We start from the raw sequence: 23,528 nt of genomic DNA, 5'->3' as shown, positions 1-23,528 counted from the left end.
CATAAACACAGCATCTATGCTTCCATTCAAGATATTGATAAAACATTGAACAGAAGTTGGACAAGGACAGAGTCCTTCATTAGAAACCTCTCTGTTGGTTCAGTTGTTCCACTAAATTCAAATCTATCTAACTGCATTATTGTCCAACCGAATTCTCCCTATCTTTTCCACAAAGACATCATCATCCCTCTATCTACCAGTCAAATAACTTAAAAAAAAAAGAGGAAATGAAATTAGACTGGTATGACTTGTTCTGGTATATCTGTGGTGATTTGTCCGGACCCTCACTTCCCTTTCAAAGTGCTCACAAACCATTCTTTTAAGAATTTGTTATAGACTTTTGCAAGAATTGATAACCAATTTCAGTCGCCTATAGTTTCAAGAAAACAATTTTATTTTTGAAAATCAGTCCTGTGTCATTTGTGTTTTCTGTCAAATGAGGATGTTGGACTGCATGACTTCTCAGGTACTTTATACCTTGTATCTCATATTCTGTTGGATTTTTAAAAAAAGTATCACTAACAAAGTGGTCCCATCTCCCAGGCCTTTTAGTTTCCTTAGGAGATGTTTGTTTATTTAGATTTGATCACTTTAGGTCATTGAGGGCAGCTATCTTCTCAGGTACACATTTCAATCCCTCCTTAGTCAGATTTTTCCTTTATCTTTTCCAGGTTGATATTTTTCTTAGCAGAGAAAACAAAGCCAAAATAGGAGTTGAATGGTGAAAATAGAAAGACATTTTTCATGGGGATTCATGGAGGGCTAGTACCCCTATGTGAGGGCTTGCTGAGCCCTTTTCAGAGCTGCTCATCTGCCTTTGGTAGTCATCTGCCTTCATTTCTGACCTGTGGCTCCAAGAAGCTGTAGCATGCACAGTGTTCACAGCCTGCTAAAATCTCAGTGTGCTAACACAGATTGACAATCCGCCAATTTGTTGATGAGTTAAGGCTGAAGACTTTCCCTGGTGGAAATGGGCAAATGAAAACAATCTGTCCCAATGGCCATGAATTCAGCTAAAGCAGGCACTGTGGAGCCCTTAGGGCTTGGTCAGACATCAAAAATGTCAAGGTTATCCACTGCATCCTGGGCCATTGCCAGTCATCATGATTTTTGTCTTGCCACTGGATTTTGATGATATTGGAAGAATGATGGTGATGACTTTGTGTGACTCATTCTCACTTAAATCCAATTCACACCCAGGTCAAGACACCAAGATCTCATTGGTTCTTTTTGAAATAGGACAAACAACTACATTTTGCATGACATCCTAATAATAGAAACTATTCAAATATCTACATACACACAAGATAAACACAGAGGAGATGGTAGAAAATCTCAAATAGAAGGTAGTTGGAACAAGTAAAATTTGAGTTGAGTCTTGGAGGCTAAAAGGAAGAATATTACGGGTATGAGGGACATCTATTGAAAAGGCAAGGAATTGGGAGATTGCAAGGAACAGCACGAAGGCAGCTATTGCTGGATTGTGAAGTATGTGGAAGACAGTAAAGTGTAAGAACATTGAAAAGATAGGAAGGACCCAAAGTTGTGAAGGGTTCTAAATACCAAAAGGAGATATTTTTATCTTATCTTGAAGGTAATAGAGAGCCACTGGAATTTATGGAGTGGGTTGGTGGGAGATGACATGATTGGACTTGAATTTTAGGAAAATTAATTTGTCAACTGTGTAGAGAATGAACAGGAATAAAGAGATACTTAAAGTGAAAAAATCAACCAAAAGCCTGCTGAAATAGTCTAGGCAAGAGATGATATGAGTCTGTATTTTGGTGTATTTGTGATTAGAGAGAAGCAGACATATATGAGAGGAAATATAATAAGCTGAATTCTGGACAAGTTGTTTGAGATGCCTATAAGATATTCAAAGAGTCCAAAAGCTTTGGCACTCTCTGGTGACTTTGGAGAAATTAATTTCAATCAAAAGATAAGGATGGAGGCCAGACTGAAGATTTAAAATCCAGTGAAAGTGAATGGAGATACCAATTTTAGATGGTCTCTTAGCCAAGAAAGGGATAAAAGATAGGTGACAACAGAATGGATCGTAATATCAAATCAAGTTTTTTGTAGGGGTGCATTTGTAGGCAACAGGGCAGGAGCCAGTAGATTGGGAAAGACTGAAGACTAGAGAAAGAGTAGGGATGATAGAGAAAACAATCTGTTAGAGAAGATAAGATGAAATCTAGAGTGGATGTTAAAGAAGTGAAGGAGATAATGGTAGAAGTCATCTGAGAGATGATGTAAGATGAGGAGGGAAAAAGAAGGAGATGTAGATGAAAATGGAAGCAAAATGGGTGTTGAGTATTTCTGCCCTTGCTCAACTCTGTTATTATATTATCTTTCTCAAACATTTGATTTTTCTTACTCAATCTTTTTCTCCCAAAACATAATTTAAAATCCATATTGTGCTTTGAAATTTTTTTGTAAGAAACTTAATTCTTGATGTTAGTTCTTTTGTTTTTTTTCCTATTCTTAGTTTCATTCTATGTGGTTTTGTTTTTAACTGTATGAGCATCTTTTGTCTCATCTAACCAGAAAACTTCCTGTTGATCCACATTGATCTCTTCAGACATATGACTGTTTAAAGATTCAGAGGCTCCAAGATGAACAAATTGGAAAGGACTTTTGAGATGCTCTCATCCCACTCTTCTATTTTGCAGATGGAGACCAAAATAACAAGAGCTAAAATTCACATGATGCTTCAAGATTGACAAAACTCTTCCCTCACAACTCTGTAGCTCACAGTGAAAGTATTACTATCTCCATTATACAAATTAGGAAACAAGCCCAAAAGGGGAAGAATCTTTTCTCGTTTCACATATTTGACAAGTTCCTGAGTCAGGATTGAAAGCAAGGTCTTCTGTTTTTCAGTGTTAGTGTTTTTGCCATTCTATACACCTCATGTTTCAGTGTCTGGCTGAGTATTTCTTGGTGGCCTTTTAACGAAAATCCTAGTGAAGGGATGGATTGGACTAAGTGACTGTGGAAGTTCTTTATAAGTTTGCAGAGGCCTTTTCTTTCTCATTTTGAATTTTTCCCAATTGTGTAGTCAGAATTTCATTTTTAGATGGTTCCATCAGAGTTGTAACTAGAGCAGGGTGACAGGTCTTTGATTCCAGTTGACAGCATTTGGAACATGTGGATAGCACTTGCAGGCCTTCAGCTGCATTAAAGACAATGAACTTTGTTCCCAGTTAGCAAGAACTATTAGTTAAAATAGGAAGCTTCCAGATGGCGAATTTTTTTTCTTCCTCTTGGTGGCTACACCCCAGCCCCTCCCAAGTGAGTTTCTTTCTAGCCTGCCTTACCCTTCCCTTTGGAAAGTGACTTGTCCAGCAGTAGCCTTTCAGGGTCTCTTTCACCACGCCCCTCACACCAGCTCAGGTGTATATCTTTTGCTACTTGCCCCAAATGCAAAGATTGTTAGTTTTGGCTCTATTACCTTCATTCACCTCACCTGACTTTGGTTGGATGGGAAATTCTCAAAACTGAAATTCTGACTATATGAGTTCTACAGACATTTTTTTGGCCCTGGGTAATATTTTCACCCACTTGCAAGCCCTTTGAGCTTGACTGGCACAATCTCCATCTGACTTGTATTACTATTTCCTCTTCTCCCATTTTGGATTCCTCCCACCTCTATCCCTTGCAAAAGGGAATACAGATCCTATTCCCAAAAGCAGGTAAATGCTCTTTTTCAGATAGAGGAGTGATGGATAGTTTTGCCTGGGGCCTAACCTTGCGTCTGTCCCAAATGTGTCCCTGCTGACTCCTTTACTACTTTGAGTGCACATGAAGCAGCCTCCTTTCTCCCTATAGCTTTAGGTGAATATTGAATGGAAGAAAATAAAATGTACATGAGAGTTAGCCCTTTTTGGACGCCCATTTTGGGGACTGGTGAATTATGGAAAGAGAATTAGGATCTCAGAAACCTATTCAACTTTAAACTCAGATCTTGATCTCCCACAGGATTTTTCGCACACAAAGTAGAGCATGAAAGCCGGAGCCAAAATGTGAGGAGCTTCCAGCGAACTGGGACCTTTGCCTTTGAGCGTGTCTACACTGCCAAGTGAGTCCTCATATGTTATTTAAAAGAGGGAAAGAAGCTGGCAGGACAAGTATGCTGTATACTGTCACTGTTTATCTGTATAAGTCACGTGGATCTGTTTAGGAAACTGGCCAGTTTTCACTATACCAGGAAGATTAGCTGCAGTGTCCAAAAGATGGTTCTTTGAGAGGGATGGGCTTTGGAGCTTTAACTCCATCCCACACGATGTTGTGAAAGGGATGGGTTAGAGAGGGGTAGGGCCAGTCACCAGTGTACTCCCTGTACCGGAAAACTGTGGGTTAGTCCACTAGTCAGGGCAGTCACCCAGCTTCCTGTGAGGTTAGTCCAGTGCTGCTGTCATGGAAACTGGCCCTTACTCATCACCAAAGCCTCCAAAAAGCCGGTACCCAGCTTTGTACCAACCTCTTCCTTATACACCCACTTATCTCTATCCATGGGGGAAGCTGAGAGATTTCAGTTTCTTTGTGTTTATAAAACAATAGTGGACAAACTTAAAATGCTTCTCACAACTTTCTCCTTTCCTTTTTTCATTTTATGTAAAAGGAACTGTTGAAAAACCCATGATTTGAGTAGTGTAAGAGACAGGTGAAGCTAGGGAGGTAAATTCAAATGGTTGTTATTCAAATTAAACATTTTTCTTTTGTGCTGAATTTAAATAAAGGTTTCGGGGCATCTACTTATTTGCCTGCTTCTGCAAGGTCTAAAGGATCCATTAGCAAAGTTTCTTCCTTCTCCTACTGTATTCCAACTTCTCATCCCACCCGATACACACTAGGCAGATATTAATTGAACTTTCTAATTGGCTAGCTTTTGCTTATTCTAGACAGCCATGACTTTAATGTCCCCAAAGATAATGCAAAAGGAGGAAACCAAAGCCATCTCAAAAGACCACTATGGGAATCTCAAGAATAATGTAAATAAACAAAGAGAGAATTCAAATTAAAGAGAGTGAAGAGAAGACTTGATGGGATGCCCTCATGGCCCAGCAGCAGCTGCTTTGGAAATTCAGACATAACAAATGGTGTTGTTTGCTTCTTAGTGAATTAAACTTTCTGTGTGGGCTTTAGGCATGTGAAGTGGGCCTTTTCTCAGCACCTCATTTGGTCAGGATTTTTATTTATATTACTTTAGATTTTCTTGAAAAGAGGAGGGTAAGTGAAATTCATCTTCAGGGTTTTACCTTCTATCTTTCTTTTTTTATTAGATGGTGTAAGGCTTTAGTTTAGTTACTCAGTTTCTAATTTGAAGCATAGGCACATAGATCAAGGTCAATTTCTGAAGTAAATTAAGTTTTAGGTTTATTTTATTTTTTTTAAGTCTCCATTCTCCTTTCTTCCTTCCTTTTTCCCTCTTTATGAAAAAAAACTACTCCATCTTTTTTTCCTGTTTATCTTGAATCCCCCAAATCCTAGCTAGTTAAATTAACTTATGAATCAGCAAATAAAAAGTAGTCTGAACCCAATAAGAAAGAGAATACATACACCTTGAGACAAAGTAAAAGAATATTCAATTGTCCTCCATGATTTCAAATCATGAGGCACAAGTTAATTAATTATGGAAATAAAACTACTCACAACAAACCTCCCCCCCCCAAATTTTTTTTATATTTGTCTTGTTGACTGCTGTGGTTGGCATGTAGTAGAATAATATAATATTAGGATGGAATTTTATATTGCTATCAAATTGAGATCCATTGAAGATGTTTGGCCAGGAGAATACAGTTAAATGTATTCAGAATCATTAGAATGATAAAATCTAAAAAGTAGTCATTAGTAAATTATGGCCAACTTAGAGTGTGGTATCTACTGGAATGCCTGAGAAACCTCCCCTCAACTTCATGCAACCCAGCATTTTTATTAATGACATTAACAAAAATACACTTATTGAAGCTTCAGATTGCAATGTTGAGAGGAATTACTAATCTGTTAGATTACAGAAACAGGACCTAAAAAATATAGAGTTCATTGATGGCTTGTTTAATTTCTTTTTCTAAAATAAGATAATTTAAATATTTTATTTCCTCTTTTGTTAACCTGGATAATTTATATTTTCCCCCAACTATTCATTTATTTCAACTAGATTGTCAGATTTACTGTTTTACAATTGGGCAAAGTAACTTCTGATTATTGCTATAATTTCCTCTTTATTGGTGGTAAATTCACCCTTTCCATTTTTGATACTGGTAATTTGGTTTTCATCTTCCTTTTTCTAATCAAATTAACCAAAGGTTGACTTAAAATATTTCAAAGAGTTTGGAGGAGAAAGGCTAGAACAATGGACCAAATCTATTACTATCAGAGTTAATCAGCACAAATATAAAATCCCACAAATGGGTTCAAAACACCATTTATAAAAGTACAGGATGGAGAAAAGATGTTTAGGAAATAGTTGAAATGAAAAATAAATGGGCCTGCAAGCTCAATGAGTCAGCAATTGGATATGGTAGCCAAGCAAGGGAGCATTATCTTAGACTGCTAACATTTTTGCCCAGAAGGTCTTTTAGAGGAAATGCTAGAAATTAAGGCTCTTCCTTTTGTTTTTACAGCAAGAAGATGAACTTGAACATGCAATTGATTATTACCATTAATGAATTCTTAGATATTGTTGCAATTGATTTTTATGATCTTGGCTATAACAATTAAAAATTCGAGTCACAGAATTTCTGAGTAATTTATAGTAAGTCTAACATGTTTATTAATAAAATAATAATCATTTATCTGTCTCCATTAGACCAAAGATCCCTCACAGCAATGGGCTCACAATGTATATATGCCCTTCAAAGAGTAGATGTTTCTGAGGGTGGTTGGTTGGTTTCTGGAAGAGAAGACAGAAAAGGAGAAAAACTTGGCCCTAATATAATAACTAGTTATTAAAATATAAGAAATACTCATTTTTACATGGCCAATATATGTTTTTCAAAGAGTAGGTATTTCTGAGGGGTGGCAATCAACTCTGTTCATGAAATAATTAGAAAATGAACATTATGGTGAGAGACTGGGTTATATTACAATGAGGATCTTGAGGTACATGACTTGGGTCACTTGAATATTGGCCAAAGAGACATCAATTTTAGTATCATTTGTATTTCTAACAAAAGGGAGAATGAACACTTCCCTAGCAAATACAGTGAGCATTTGTTTGAGCACCCCAAACTTAGAATTTCTTTTACTGTCTGATTAGATCTTGACTTGGGTAAATCTTTAAGAGAGATTTCTCACCCTGGTTGGTTTCTGGAAGAGGAAATAGAAAAGGAAAAAAACCTTGATCCTAATATAATAATTAGTTATTAAATATAAAAAAATACTCATTTTCACATGGCCAATATATGCCTTTAAAGAATAGGTGTTTCTGAGGGATGGCAATCAACTCTGATTGTTAAGAAGTAATTAGAAAATGAACATTACGGTAAGAGACTGGGTCATATTACAATGAGGATCTTGAAGTACATGATTTGGGTCACCCAAATCTTGGTCAAAGAGACATCAATTTCAGTGTCATCTTTCTTAACAAAAAGGAGAACGAACACCTTCCCAGCAAATACAATGAGCAAGAATTCCCAAACTTAGAATTTCTTTTACTGTCTGATTAGATCTTGGCCTGGGTAAATCTTTAAGAGAGATTTCTCACATTGGTTGGTTTCTGGAAGAGAATAGGAGAAAAAGTTGGTGCTAATACAATAATTAGTTATTAAATATAAGAAATACTTATTTCTCACATGACCAAAATCTTCATCTTAGTTAGAAAGCCTAAAATAAGAGATAAATGAACATTGATCTCAATGCTGCATTTCAAATCCAGATGAACACAAAGTACATGGAGTCTCCTTGTAATTCTCCTCCCCCACCCCTCTGGTAAGATTTATTCTAATACTTCAATAATGTCAAGACCTCAGTGATGTAGATACTGTCTCCAATAGTTCAAATTGTAATTCACTTATACCTTCTCATCCTTGGCTCTTCTTGTCCATTTTCTCCTATAAATCCTTTGCAGAGGATGTATCTGAGGTAGTGAAGGCTTTTTGCCAGGTAGTTTAATTTTCTGTAGGTACCAGGTAGTTCTCAAAGCATTCTCTCTCTTTCTGGCTCTGTCTCTCTGTCTCTTTCTCTTTCTCATGCGTTTTCTTATCTTAAATAGCTCTTCATGCTTCTTTTAAATCCTAAAATTCCATTTTCTACCAGAAGCCTTTCCCAATCTCCCTTTAAGCTGTACCTCCTTTGATCATTGCCTGTTGCCTTCCCTATTAGAATGTGAGCTCTTTGGAAATAGGGAATTATTTTTTGTTTTTCTTTTTATCTGTAGCACTCACCACAGTGTCTGGCACATTGTAAGTACTTCATAAATTTCATGACTCAGTTATATAGCATCATCAGAAAAACATTGGTGTTTTCAAAAAATGAACTTTTGTGACAGGTAATTGCTTGAGACCATTAAAAGTACTCTGTATCTTCACAAATGCAGTGCATCCTCCTCGCTTCCTCTTATTAAATTTACAATGCCTGTCCATGACATGTATGTGTACTCCTGGATTGACTCAGTGGAGTTCCCATTCAATGACACATTATAGATTATAGGACAATAAGCCCTCTTCTTCAATTTGGTTTTTCCTGTGGCTTAGTAGGTTGACTTCTTTTCCAGGGTCATCGATCTCATTGGTGAGAAGAACTCTTGAAAATAAGAAGCCCTTACATAAAATTTTTTGAAGAGGCTAGAGCCAAATGGGTGTCAAATACAGCTAGCAACTGCTATTATCTAATGGCATTTATTATCTATTATACTAAAGGAGCCAAAGCCATAATTTAAACCTTTACTTATGCATTTCTACATTTGGCTGATTTTATATCATGCTGAGAGACCCAGGAAAATAAGAGGAAGAAATAGCAAAAAGAATTAAGATTTTTCTCTATGAAGGAAATATTGGTGATGCATGTATAGCACCAAAAGAATAGGATGAAAGTAACTAATACAATAATCTGTTTAACAATTCATATTTAGTCACAAAAGTAACAGCTGAATCTTTCAGAAATAATGACACAAAATTTTTCTTGGAAGAAGATTCCAAATAATCATAAATTTGTCAGTGACAAAGAGAATTTCATTTATGTGGATTAGTCTGGGGAAAAGCGGAGTGAAACCGTGATGTGACAGTGAATCTGATTGATTCAGTGACTAGGAACCACTTGAATTTAACATAGCAACAATCATATCAAGATGAGGGACATGTTCAGCAGAAAAAATACAGGATTTGAAATGAGAAGATTTGAGTTTGAATCTGTGTGACCTTGGGCAAATCAATTAACTCCTCAGTTTCCTCAGCTGTAAAATGGAGACATTTGGACTAGTTAATCTTTAGGGTTACTTCCTGATGTAAGTTTATGATCCTATGGCAATAAACTCATGGTTAGGGAATTTCCTATTATTTTTGATGAGAGAAGGGGGAAGTTATCAGGATCCAGCCTGGGGACAAGAAGACAGGATGTACATGTAGCATATCCACATTCAATATATCCAATAAGACAATTCAATAAGCAAGTCAAGTCAATAATCATTTATTAAGTACTTACTATGTGCTAGAAACTGGTGTCATATAAAGTTAATGCAAAGATAAGGTTAGACCTCTCCTCCAGGGCTGTACCATACTACTTATATGTTTAATAAGCACAAAAATGTTTATATTTTTTTTATGGAAACATGATTTTTAATAAGTTTCTGCTTTTTTGATAGAGATTTCTTTAAGGGACATACTATCAACTGCTCCAACATTTATGCAGAAACCCTAGTAGATTATAAGCCTCTTGAAGACAGGGACTATGCCATTTTTATAGTATTATATCTGTAGTGTCTACCATGGTGCCTAGAATATGAGCATTTAGTAAATTTTTTGTTTAATTTAATTGAAACTGAACATACCCTAAGATCAGCTTGATTTCTGGGTTCTTTGTTTCTCTTTCAAGCTTGTTCTGTTTAGTCACCAAAGGACTATCACTATGTTGTTATATGTTATATATGATTTTAGTGCAAAAAGTAGGGTATTCTTCATGTGGTCTAACCAGTGGCTAAAGAAAAATCTCTGTCAAGTGCCTGACAAATTTGTTTGACACTTAACTAAATAGTTTTTTGGGTTTTTTTTTGCTTTTATTTTAAACCATATTAAGCTAGAAGAAATAGTATCACATCAAATCACCTAGTCATGGGAAAAACTGGGTTCAAGCGTTGTCTCTGACAAATATTGGTTTTGTGATCCTGGACAAATTGCTTTATGTTTTAGTGCCTGAGGCAGTCTCCAAAGACTGTAACCTGACCTGTCCCTCTTTTTATAGATAAGTAAACTAAGACGCAGAAATGTTAAAGTGAATTGTCTAAAATCATACAGAGAACAGTGACAACTAGATTAAGTACCCAGGTCTTTTTTTGACTCATAGAGTCCTTACTCTGCCATCTTGCCTTCCTTCACCCATAGTCCATTATATTTTGAATAGCTCTAATTGTTAAGAAGTTCTTCCTTAAGCCAAATTAAAAAAAAATCTGTCTCTTTACAGCTTTAGCATATGGCTTCTAGACCTGCCCTCTGGGACAAAGCAAAATCAATTTGATCTCCTTTCAACTGAGAGAAACTTCAAATAAATAAATATTGTCAAACTCTTCTCAGGTGAAAGCTTTCCAGTCCCTTCAACCACTTCTCCTACATGGTTTCAAGGCTTCCTACCATTCTGGACACTTTTTTTCTGAATACTTTCCAGCTTAGCAATATCCCTCTCAAAATGTGCTACCCAGAACTGAATAAAATACTCCAGATGTCATCCAAGTAAGGAAGGAAATAGAAGACCATCACTGCTCTCATTCTAGATCCTCTGCTTTTCTTAATGGAGAGAGCTAATATGTTAGCTCTTTTGACTGTAAATTTCATCCACTAAGCCCCCCAAATCATTTTTAGCTGACCAATTGTCTAAGTCCATCTCTAGTATCTTGTAAAGTAGCAAGGTCTAGATTTGAACTCTGCTCTTCTGACCTCAAACCTGGTGCTCTTTCCATAAAACAACACAGAATTGTTCTGTGCTTGATAGTCTCTTCCTTCTCAGACTCACAGTCGGTAGATTTACAAGGCTGGATTCAGGGTGTCTTCTCCTGCCTTGCCCCTCTTGTTTGCATAGTTCACTTTTCACTTCTAATGAATTTCCTGGCACAGTCTCCACTAGGAAAAGGGCCAGAGGAGTCCATCAGGAAACCCTGCACCAGATAGATTTCATCGAAGAAGCAGAATAAATGAGTTTCATACATGTGTTCATTTTATACCCCTGCCTGTTTCCAATTTGGTGGCTGGCTGCCACCTCTTATGGGACAGATGTAGGGGAATTATGAGCGTGAGCCTGTTTTTCATTGTTTATGCTATGAGATGGTAATTGTTCATTTGGAGGTTAAAAATCAAGTTTTGATCATTTCAAAGTGAATATTTTTCTTCTTCTTTTCTAGCCAAAACTGCATAGATGCCTATCCCACATTTCTTGTCATGCTTTGGAGTGCAGGGCTACTTTGCAGCCAAGGTAATATTTATGTTTTGGATTTACTTCTTTTTCATTATTTATGTCTGTCTGCTTCTGCACATGTTCAGAGCGAGGTTCCCTCCACCCGCCCTCCCCCAGCTGAGTCCAGCCCTCCAGTTCTGATGTTTGAAGCCCTCCAGCGCTAAGAACACTCTGAGGTCACATCCAGGCACTTTGTACCGGAGAAGGGAGCGGGCTGTGATAATGCATCGCTAATGCTTGCTCCCTGATGGCTGGTGGAGAGCCGCAGTCCGACAAGGATGGTTTAAGGCTAAATGTGACTCAGAATCCATACGCAGAGCTAGCCCGGATACAAGGGCATTATAAATGAGTGCCGGAGGGACATTTTCTGGGGCTGCTGTCACTCCGTTCTTCTGTTAATAAGTTTCCAGCTGTTTCCCCTCACTGTGCACATGTATGTCAGTGATAGGGGGGTGGTCTTACAGCACATCAGCCTTTCTCCAGGTTATCAGCCGCTCCCGGTTTTGATTCCAGTAAGCTGGAGGAACAGAACAACACTATAATGAGTTGATTTAAAATTAAACAGAAACCAGAGTGATTTTGTTTTGGATTCCTTTCCAAGATTACAACACTTCATAGTCTTGTTAATGATCAAAACCATGTCTGGCTGAGGTTTTGGCACAAGCTTGAGTTGGACTATCTAGCCAAGTGATGGTTGCCCACACCTGCCCCTCGTGGTACTCAGAGAAAAAACCTAAAGGACTTTTCAGGTACCATTTCATTAATTCTCACCCAGCTCCCATTGGTGATAGGTCCTCCTAGGCTGCTTTCCCCTTTCTTACACTAAATTAGATACCCTGACCAGCATCACAGCACAAATGATAACAAAGCTGAAAGCTGGGAGTGCCGACTCTCTTCTTTCAAGTGGTTATAAATCAAAGAATGTCAAAATCAAAATAAAGATCTCTCAATACACTAGATAGAATCCCTGAAGAGAACTTGGGAAAGGACACGGTCAACATTTATTCAAGATTGGAAGGCAGGGATGGGTTGGGATCTGCCCATATACTGATGAGATTGTGGGTCCATGGAAATTGTCAAAGTAAGTGGACCACGAATAATTATATAGTACCCAAGTGGGGCTCCTGATGTTGGGATTCTCTTTGAATATTTCAAGGGCTTTCATATGGAAGAAGGAGTTAGATTTGTTATATTTGGCCCTGGAGGGCAGAACTAGACCCAATGAGAAATTTCCCAGAGAGTCGTATTTCAGCTCAATCTGAGTGAAAAAATTAAAAAACTTTTCAACAATTAAAACTGTCTGAAAGTAGAACAGGCTGCCCCAGGACATGGTGATCTCACTGTCACTAGAGGTTAAGTGGAGACTAAATGAACTCATCTGGGATGTTGTCCAACAGAGTCTCACTTTGGTTTGGGTTGGACTACATGACTTTCGGAATTATCTTCCAAATTGATGAGACTAAGAATCTATGATTACTGGACAAACAGTGCTCTATTAAAAACCTTAGTGTGTAGCAATACTTTATATTTCTTAGGTCATATATAAGAGTGCTTTCTGATGCTTTTAAAATCTTAAAGTATCACATGCATGTGGGTTAATATGTTGTGGAATTTTTAGGCTTGGAAAAAAAAAACACTTAGCAATCAAGTTGGATTCCACTCTAGGGCCAATCTCTAACAGGGTTTTCAACGTTGGCCAAGGCTACTTATAATATTTCCTTCCCTAATGGTCTCTAAAGTCCATCCAGGATAATTTGGTTATTTGGGTTATTGCTTAAGAAGAGAGTGACAAATTTTTAGAGCACCTGAGATTCTTGTTTTCAGGCCCATAGCTTTCTTTTTCTACAAACACTTTTCGACAGAGATGTGCAAAGTTCTTGTCCATTACATTGTGCAACCCTGATTTTGTATTAACAGGGAACCTTTCTTCTCAGGATTGGTTCAAAGTATTTAACAAAAGAGAATTTACTAATATAATGGGTTTTTTTGTTTCTTTTTTCTATTTAGTTCCTGCTGCCTTTGCTGGGCTGATGTACCTGTTTGTGAGGCAAAAATACTTTGTGGGTTATCTAGGAGAGAGGACACAGAGGTAGGTCAGTGGGAATGGTTAGTAGTCACTGGAGTGATTAATGTTGGGTTGGTGGTAATTCATAAAGGTTTTCAATTGGGACCATCACCCTGTCTAGGACCTGAAAACACATAAATAGAATGATTGAATTGGATTACTGTTTCTAAAATTTTCAAACCTTTATTGATCACCTGTTATTGCTGTTCAGTTATAGTAAACTCTTTGTGACCCTGTGTGGGGTTTTCTTGGCAGATACTGGAGCAATTTGCCATTTCCTTCTCTAGTTCATTGTTTAAATGAGGAAACAGAGGCAAGTTAGGTGAATGACTTGCCTAGAGTCATGTAGCTAGTAAGGATCTGAAGCCAGATTAGAACTCAAATTTTATGTCCAAGCCCAGTGCTCTATGTATTGCACTACCTATTAATCAACCCCTAGGTACTAATAGGGCAGTAAAGACAACTAGGTAGGGAGTTGATAGAGAACTGGATTTAGGAGAACCTGAGTTCAAGTGTGACCTCAGACACTTCTAAGTGTGTGACTCTGGAACCTACACTTGCCCTGTCTGCCTTAGTTTCATCAACAGTAAAATGAGGATAATAATAACATCTGCTTTGCAGGGTTGTTGTGAGGATCAAATGAGATAATATTTGCAAAGCACTTAGCAGAGTGCCTGGAACACATAGTAGATGCTATATAAGTTTTCTTCCCTCCCCTTCCTCCCTTCCCCCCCCTTCCTCCCTTCCTCTCTTCCCTCCCCTTCCTCCCTTCCTCTCTTCCCTCCCCTTCCTCTCTTCCCTCCCCTTCCTTCCTTCCTTCCTTCCTTCCTTCCTTCCTTCCTTCCTTCCTTCCTTCCTTCCTTCCTTCCTTCCTTCCTTCCTTCCTCTCTTCCCTCCCCTTCCTTCCTTCCTTCCTTCCTTCCTTCCTTCCTTCCTTCCTTCCTTCCTTCCTTCCTTCCTTCCTTCCTTCCTTCCTTCCTTCCTTCCTTCCTTCCTTCCTTCCTTCCTTCCTTCCTTCCTTCCTTCCTTCCTTCCTTCCTTCCTTCCTCTTTTCTTTCTAATCTTCAAATGTAGGCAACAGAAAGAGTGCAGGATTTAGAGTCTAAAGATTTGGTTTAAATCCCACTCTTTTATATTTAGAGTATTGTACTAAATGCCAAAGAAGATACAAAGTTTAGGTACTAAATATGTACCTGCCCTCATGAGGCTTACAGTCTAGGAGGAGGTTTAATCTCAAATTTAGATAATTATGTGGCAGAGTGTTTCTTAAATGCATTAGAGACCTGAAAAATAAGAGTGCAAGGAGAGGTCCAATCAGACTTGATTAATATTATTTCCAAGATCCCTTTCAATTCTAAATTTATTATTGTATCTGCTCTACTTGCCCACACAAGGGCAGAACTAGGACTAACAGGTGACAGTTGCAAAGAGACAAATTTAGACCTGATGTATAGAAAATTTAAAATTTTGGATTGTTCCATAGTGGAATGGTCTGCTTTAGAATTTGAAGGTCTCCAGGAGGAAGCTGGTCAGCTACTTGTCAGGGATGCTCCAGAGGGAATTCTTCAGGTGTGTGATTGGTGTAAAGACCTGGAAGGTCTTTTTCCAATTCTGAGTGGGTATGATCAGGTAGAAAGTTTTGAAGTGCTCTTTGGGATATAATTATTGCCTCTCACTTAATACCTTCTTTCACTGCCCTCTAAGAATCATTTACCTGATTCTTCTTCTGTGGGAAGGATAGAGATAGAGGAGAGGGAAAAGTGTATGAAGTCTTAAGTCCTGGATTTAGATCCTAGCTTTGCTGCTTCCTCCCTGTCCTCATCACGGCCTTGGGCAAGCAACTTCACTGAGCCCATGTTTTCTCAATTATAAAATGGGGGTAAAAATATATAGCCTACAGGGGGTTGTTGTGAGGATGAAATGATGAAATGTATGCTGTGTGCTTTGTAGCTCCATTGTGTCTGGCGTTTCCAAGGATTTCTCCTGAGCTCTGAAAGTGCAACAAGAGCCAAAGCACGCCATTTGTGCTCGATTCATTTTAGTAATAGTTCTTCAGGGAATGAGCTTCGTGCAAGCCACAGTAATAATCAGTGAGGAAGGATAATTATAAAAACCTAAAATAATATGGGGCTCTCTAGTCATAAAGAACTTTTACTATCTCATTGAATCATCACAATCACCTTATGAAGCAGGTAATACAAACATAATTACCCTCTTTTTACAAATGAGGAAACTGAGATTTAGATTAGTCCAGGTTATTGACCAAGGTCACAGATCTGGTAAATGGCAGATGTGAGACTTGAACTTAAGGACTTCTCTTTTCAAATCCAGCACTCTTTTCAAAAAGATCACTCTGCTCACGTACTATTTTGCACACTTATTTATAGACCAAAGCAGATGTGAAATCTAAAAGTTGCAATTACTCTCATCACAATTGGGCTAGTCTACTTAGAACTTAGTGGCATTTGGGGTTTTCTTGGCAAAGATACTTCAACTTTTTTGCCATTTCCTTCTCCAGCTTTACAGCTGAGGAAACTGAGGCAAGCAGGTTAAGTGACTTGACTTTATAGAACAAGTGATTATTGTACTGTCTACAAGGATTAAAAAAGTACCCCACAACAATACATCAAACATTCAAGAGGCAGCCCTTAGCAATCAGAAGCTTCTGTCAAGGAATAAGTTACAGGGATGCAGAGAAAGCCTTCATCCTTTTTTGTTGAGACTATCTTTTCACACTATCGTTTTGTCTCTTTCCCTCCCTCATTCTTCTTAATCTGTGTTCTCTGATAGCATCACTTCACTGAAGTTAATATAATTATGTGTTCAGATAGTAGCCTTCAACTGCAGCTATTAGAGCGTGTTGGACTTTTTCCAGAGAAGTGTGGAAGTGGAAGGATTCTAAGCCTGGGACTTCCATTCATTAACTGTGCAACTTTGGACAAATCACTTATGTAGTTTTTCTAAGCATCATTTTTCTCCTATGTAAGCTGAGAATAATAATGCCTATCTATTCTGGCTCCCGAGGTTGTCAGGGAGGAAAGTTCTTGGTAAACGAAGTATTCTGTAAGTGTGAACTATTATTACTATATTGAATTTTACTCTTTCTTATATCCAACCCCTGGGTTTTCAGTGTTTGCACTATATGACTTTCTGAGCTTCATGGGATAAATGTACCTCCTTTTGTAGTCTCTCTGTGTGTTTATATATAATGTGTGTGTGAGACTATGAGAGGGGGGGGAGGGAGGGAGGGAGAGAAGGAGAAAGAGAAATAGAGAAAGTGTTAAGTGTACATAGGGGTGTGTGTGTGTGTGTGAGAATGAGGAAGCTGCTGATTCCCCTCCTTGGGGAGACATCCATAGAAAACCTGCCTTCATTAGTCTGGCTGCTTACCTTGCAGAACTAGTCACCATACTCATGTGACCTTTTCCTAATTAGAATTGAATAGAATGTTAGAGCTGGAAGAGCCTTTAAAGGTAATCTAATATAGCTGGAAACAGATCTGGAGAGATTAAGTGGCTTGTTTAAATTAGTGGGAGACCTGCGATTAGAACCCAGATTTCTTGATTTCTAGTTCAGGTACTTTTCCATTATGCTATCCTACCTCTGTTTAGAACTAATATTGCTGAAGAGTGTGAATCAAACTAGCCTGAATCCATATTTCTAAAAGCATTTTGGAATTTTGTGTTCCATGCACAGTTAAAAGTAAGGCACTTGATACATCTATCCCAAACCTAATAACTCAAAGACTCTGTAGTCTAACAGAGATTTCAAGAACTTGACTCCCTGAAGCCAGAGAGGGGACCACAAGGTATCTATGCTCCTTGAGAAAAATTCATTTATTCATTCTTTCATTCATTTAATTGTTTATTCATTCATTTACTTACATAATAGATTTTTATTTTTCCAAATACAAGCAAAGATAGTTTTCAACATTCACACCTTGTGCCCCAAATTTTTCTCTCCCTCTCCTTCTCCCCTTCCCCTAGACAGCAAGTAATCCAGTAATAGGTTAAATGTGTGCAATTCTTCTAAATATATATCCACATTTATCATGCTATGTGAAAAAATCAGACCAAAAGAGAAAAAAAAAGAGAAAGAAAAAAAAAACACAAGCAAACAAACAATAACAACCAAAAAGGTGAAAATACTATATTTTGGCGCACATTCAGGCTCCATAGTTCTTTCTCTGGATGCAAATGGCACTTTCCATCCCAAGTCTATTGGAATTGCCTAGAATCACCTCATTGTTGAAAGAAGCTGGGAAAAATTTAAATTGTGTCTACTGTCAGAGATAGCTAGGTGGTTCAGAGATAAAGTTCTGGAACTATAATCAGGAAGGCCAGCCTCAGACACTTACTTTGTGATCCCACACAGGCCACTTAACTTCTGCTCACCTCAGTTTCTTCAGCTATAAAATGGGGACAATAACAGTTCCTACTTCACAGGGTTGTTGTGAGCCTCCAGGGACATATATTTCTAAAAGGCTTAACACAGTGTTTGGAACACAGTAGGTTCCTCATGTTGTGTCCATCTCCTGCTGGGCACAACATGGTCTCTGAGGAAGGCTGCTAAGAGCCAGGCTGGGCATCTTCCATCAAACTAAAGCAGAAGTGATACTTCTCTCTGTACCAGCCCAGTCTCCCAGCTTGGATGCAGTGGACCCCCAGGGTAAAGAAGGATCTCCCCCCTTAAACTTCTGGTCTTCCATCTCCTGCTTCTGTCCTTGGAAGTGGTACCTCCATTCAGAGATGAACATTATCACATGTGATTACATATGACAACGAACTCCTGTAAATCATTATGTAAACCCCACTCTTCACTCTCTACCACCTGATTCTTCCTTCCCACCCCAAGTTTTATCCTAACTTCACCCACCCTTTCACCTTGCTCTCTGGGATATCTATTCCTCAGGCGACAAACTTTCCTTCATCTTGGATCTTTTCCTTTTCTTCTCCTTTCTCTTACCTTGTTTTATATCCCAGTGCCTGACATTTAAAAATGTTTGATTAATATATGCTTGTTTCTTTCTTCCCTTTCTCTCTTCCGCCCTCTGTTTTCCTTCTCATCCTCTCTCCTTTTTTTTTTTTTTTTTTTTGCTAAGGCAATTGGGGTTAAGTGACTTGCCCAGGCCAGGGTCTCACAGCTAGGAAGTATGAAATGTCTGAGGCCAGATTTGAAATCAGATCCTCCTGACTTCAGGGCTAGTGCGCAAATTTAGTTACCTCAATCTTCCCTCCTTTCATTTGCTATCACTGTGATCCCTGGTTTGTTTAACATTTTTTTTATCAGAAATAATACAGATTTATTTGTTTATTAGAAATAATAAATTAGCAATCAAATAATGAAAATATTATTACTTTTAAATTAGTCAATTAAGAATCAAATATTTAACATAATAGTTTATCTATTAGAAATAAAGAACTTGTTTTTCCTTAGAAATATTAGCTAACATTTATAGAAAATGTTAATAATTGCAAAGAGCTTTACAAATATTATCTTCACAACAACCCTGAGAAGTAGGTAGTATTAATCCAGCCCTTTCCTTTTACAGATGGGAAAACTGAGGCAGATAGAGGATGATTGGCTTGCCAGGGTTATACAGCTAGTAAATGTCTAAGGCTGGTCTTGAAGTCATATGTTTCTGACTCCTGGACCAGTGCTTTGTGCATTCTGATGTACCCTAACTGCCCTGGGAAGGCTTACTTGGTAAAGAATAAGTAAAGGATATGGTTGGAAGTCACTGTGATGTTAAATGAAAAGCATCAGTAAAACTTATTTTAAAAAAGAATTGGATTTATAAAAAATATTAGGGGGCTGTTGGAAAGATGAAAACAAAATACCATTTGCCCAGGGACTGATTGGCAATGTAAAATCCTTTCAAAGGCAGATCCACGTGGATGCTACAAATGGGTTTAACCTTGCTCAGTTCTGTGGGGACAGCTAGATACAGACATGGTTAAAGATATCCACAGATGGGTTTGGACAAAAGGAATAAATGTGGCTAGAGCAGTCTCAGTAACCCAATTATGCAATCATACGTTAGTGGGAGATTTTTTTCCTGACCCAGCCTGATGCTCTGTGTGGACAGCCTGAGATTTATAGTCCTGCTAAGAGGTATATGGATGTACTAAAATCTCTCTCTCACTGCACACTTTATAGTGGAAGGGTCTATTCTGCCAGTGATGTGTGCCCAGCCCTCATTAATGGGAACATGAGTTATTCCTGTGCAGCCAGAGGAGAATAGATTAGCCCCTTAGATGCTGGAGCACCTTTTAGTCTTAACGAGCTTTATTGGCTCATTTAAGCCATCAGTTATAACACAGAGGTACTTAAAGTATTGCATGATACATGTAGATGCCAGGGCCATCCTTATTGGCTTTCCTTGAGAAAGAGAAAGGACCTTAAAAAGGTAATTGTGTTTCTAATCTCTAATAAGGACACCTGATTACCAGAAGATGTCTGGCATTGTGAACCCACGTCTTCTTTGTTCCATGTACATGCTCCATGCAATGTTAAGTAAGCAACAGGATGATAAAAGGTGGGAGGCACAAAAATAAGCCAGTTCAATAATGTTCAAAACATAATAATTTTGCAGGAACATTCATTTGGGAAATAAGGAACCCAACCCAGACAAGTACAAGGTCAAATTTCTTGAGCTTTCTCTTAAAATGCGATCATTAAGTAATGATTCCTGGGAAATAAGCATCTTTCATATGAATCAAATAAAAGATTCTTTAGGGAAAAGAACTAAAATTTAAAGCCCAGACATCTTCAAGTAAAAATATGCATTGTTGAATTGGTTATATTGGTTCTTCATCCACATTTCTCTCTTTCTCTCTCTTTTCCAGCACTCCTGGCTACATTTTTGGGAAACGCATCATATTGTTCCTCTTCCTCATGTCTGTTGCCGGCATCCTTAATTATTTCCTCGTCCTCTTTTTTGGAAGTGACTTTGAAAACTACATAAAGACAATAACTACAACCATCTCCCCGCTGCTTCTCATTCCCTGATTTTATCCTGAGGAAGGAGTAGGTGGTCTCAGCTAATGAATATATAGAAACCATGGGGAATCAACCCTTTAAGGGACTCATCCCCTCTTTCTATGGCTGTAAAGCTTCCTGGTTGAGGTCACCACCCTTTTCTTGGAAGAAAAGAATTTAGAATCAGCTCCACACTTTGAGAATGGCTATGGTGCCAATTTGAGTCTTTGAATTATCTTGCTCTCTGATTTCTGCTGTAAGGAATATTGTGTCACCAGCATGTTTTCTTTAATAAAATGAGATACATTCATATTTGGTGGTTGAGTTTTATCTTTGAGCTTGTATGCAACATTGGAGAGTTCATAGGACATAGGACCTGGAAAAGTAAAATCTCATTTTGCTCATTTATCCCAAGTAGGCACCAGAAAGCCTGGCAGGATCAAGCCATCAAGGAAAATTCCCCCTTCACTAACCCAATCCAGGAGCATCCAAGAAAGCAAATATTTTGGGGATCACTTCCTCCAAACCTTCCTACCAATGAAACACCAGCCCCCTCCCATAGCTCAGAAGTCCCATTGCAACTCTGACACTTAAGGCTCCTTCTACCCTTCTTGGTGGCCACGTCCTATACCAATTTAGTCCCTTCTTTCCCTTCAGGTTGCACATAGTCACTCGAATTACTTGGATGAGCAGGAATCACCAATACAATCCTTCCAATAAGGCAGAGTCACTGAGTCTTACCACCTCTTTTGCCTCTCTGCCCTCCAAGCACTTGGACATTATTATCTGACTTGCCATTGAACACCAAGGATCAACAGGTCTTTCTGTCCACCATGAAGTTGAACTTTCCAGTATGTTTTGTCTCCTCCATTTAGAATGAGAACTCCCTGAGGAAAGGGATTTTTCATTTTTTATTTGTATAACCAATGCTTAATTAACATGTAATAAATATACCAATAATTAAGGATCAAAGCTTTCCTATTCATTCATTTATAACCCTCATGAACTCTGGGGAGTTGAAGTTGAGGTCTAGAGGGCTGACTAGCTCTATAAGCCAATCAGGGTCCTAGGGGTCCCCCTGAGGAGTTGGGAGTTTTTATCCTAATGCCATTGTATCTGACCCCCATTCTGGTGTGTTTTCCCTACCACCTCCCACCAGTTATAGTTAAGGTTTGCAAAACACTTATCAAAATCTCCTTTTATTCCCACAACAGCCCTGTGAGGAATGTACTGTTATTATCCTCATTTTAACAAGTGAGGAAACTGAGGTAGACAGAGGTTAAGTTGTCACACAGCTTGTGTGCCTCAGAGGCTAGCTTTGGTCTCAAGTCTTCCTAACTCCAGATTCAGTACTCTTATCAATATATCACTTTGGTACCATTAATAATAAGCTAACTAATTAGCTAGAGACTTGAAATTACTCAGAACTATAATCATATAATTACATTTAGTAGTATGAGGTAAGGCTTGCTTAATTTTGAACCCAGAACTCAAACCCATTGTCTTTTTTTTAAATTTTATTTATAAATTTTTGACAGTATAGATGCATGAGTAATTTTTTTATAACATTATCCCTTGTATTCATTTTTCCAAATTTCCCCCCCTCCCTCCATTCCCTCCCCCCAGTGACAGGCAATCCCATACATTTTACATGTGTTACAGTATAACCTAGATACAATATATGTGTGTAAATACCATTTTCTTGTTGCACATTATATATAAGTATATAAGTATAAGTATATAAGTATAAGTATATAAGTATAAGTAACCTGGGTAGATAGACGGTAGTGCTAACAATTTACATTCACTTCCCAGTGTTCCTTCTCTGGGTGTAATTGTCAAACCCATTGTCTTAACAAGGTCATTTATTTGGGAGCAGAGGGATCAACATAGGTGGAAATGTAGAGTCTAAATTGATATGACATCTGCATTAAAATACATCTTTTGTGTATATGTATCATATACATAGATAAAAGATACAAACACAATATATATATAAGCATATGCATGTGTGTATACATGCGTATATATACACACACATATATAGATGTGCATATATATATGTATATATATATTTATTTAAAATTATGTATTTAAAAAAATAGAACCATGAAATCTGAGATTTGGAAGGAAGGAGCCCCAGAGGCTGAATCTATATGGGAATATCCTCTCTATACCCCCCTCACAAATGTTCCTCTAGTAGCTCCCATTCTATTCTTATATATTTTTCTGATGTTTTCTTTATGTTACTCCAAATCTGACTTTGCTACTTCATTGGAAGACTCCATTCAATGCTGTCCATTGTTCCTACTCTTGCCATTCATATACAGGAAGAATTTATCTAATCCATCTTTTATGTAATAGAACGTTAAATTTTTGAAGACCAGTCTCATGTATTTTTCTCCTTAAGCCAAAGATCCTCGTTTCTTTCAAATGATCATTATGTAGCATGGCCTCCAGCTTTTTTTTTTTTTTTTTTTTTTTTTTTTTTTTTAAACTTTCATCTAGATGGATTCTATTTTATCAGTGCTTTTCCTGGAATGTGCTACTCAGAATTAGATGTAGTATTTCAAATATTTCCTAACTAGGACATGATGCAGTGGAATTCTGACTCCTCATGATCTTTGCATCATGTATCTGAATAAAATGTAAAGTCATGGTAGTTTTGAGGGGATGTCATGACTTACTGAACTTAGAGGTTACTAAATCCCCCAGATATTTTTCACACAAACCTGTCTAGTCACACTTCCTTTATTCTGTCATTGTGCAGATAATTTTTTGAACCCATATAAGATTTCATGTTGATTTGTGTTTGTATCTTGTTAGATCTGGCATATAATTCTAACTTGTCAAGATCTTTTTTTGTATTCTGACTCTGTCA

General features: G+C 37.8%; 1 protein-coding gene and 1 long non-coding RNA gene across 2 annotated transcripts in view; one reads left to right on the top strand and one right to left on the bottom strand.

Annotated features, from left to right (window-relative positions):
- Positions 1-20,957, top strand: part of ALOX5AP (arachidonate 5-lipoxygenase activating protein) — a 33,188-nt gene extending 12,231 nt beyond the window's left edge. The window contains exons 2-5 of the mRNA XM_074303544.1: positions 3,982-4,081; positions 11,549-11,619; positions 13,609-13,690; positions 20,515-20,957. Of these exons, the coding sequence (XP_074159645.1) occupies positions 3,982-4,081; positions 11,549-11,619; positions 13,609-13,690; positions 20,515-20,677 (416 nt within the window). The 3' untranslated portion in view covers positions 20,678-20,957. The remainder of the gene's footprint in view (positions 1-3,981; positions 4,082-11,548; positions 11,620-13,608; positions 13,691-20,514) is intronic.
- A 5-nt stretch (positions 20,958-20,962) lies between these two features.
- LOC141563020 (uncharacterized) overlaps positions 20,963-23,528 on the bottom strand; it is an 11,903-nt gene continuing 9,337 nt past the window's right edge. The window contains exon 3 of the long non-coding RNA XR_012488306.1: positions 20,963-21,023. This is a non-coding gene — a long non-coding RNA (uncharacterized LOC141563020). The remainder of the gene's footprint in view (positions 21,024-23,528) is intronic.

Source organism: Sminthopsis crassicaudata, chromosome 3, assembly GCF_048593235.1.
Source record: "Sminthopsis crassicaudata isolate SCR6 chromosome 3, ASM4859323v1, whole genome shotgun sequence".
NCBI classification, from domain to species: domain Eukaryota; kingdom Metazoa; phylum Chordata; class Mammalia; order Dasyuromorphia; family Dasyuridae; genus Sminthopsis; species Sminthopsis crassicaudata.
Note: the sequence above shows the minus strand (reverse complement) of the source record. Positions and strands in the feature narration are given on the sequence as shown.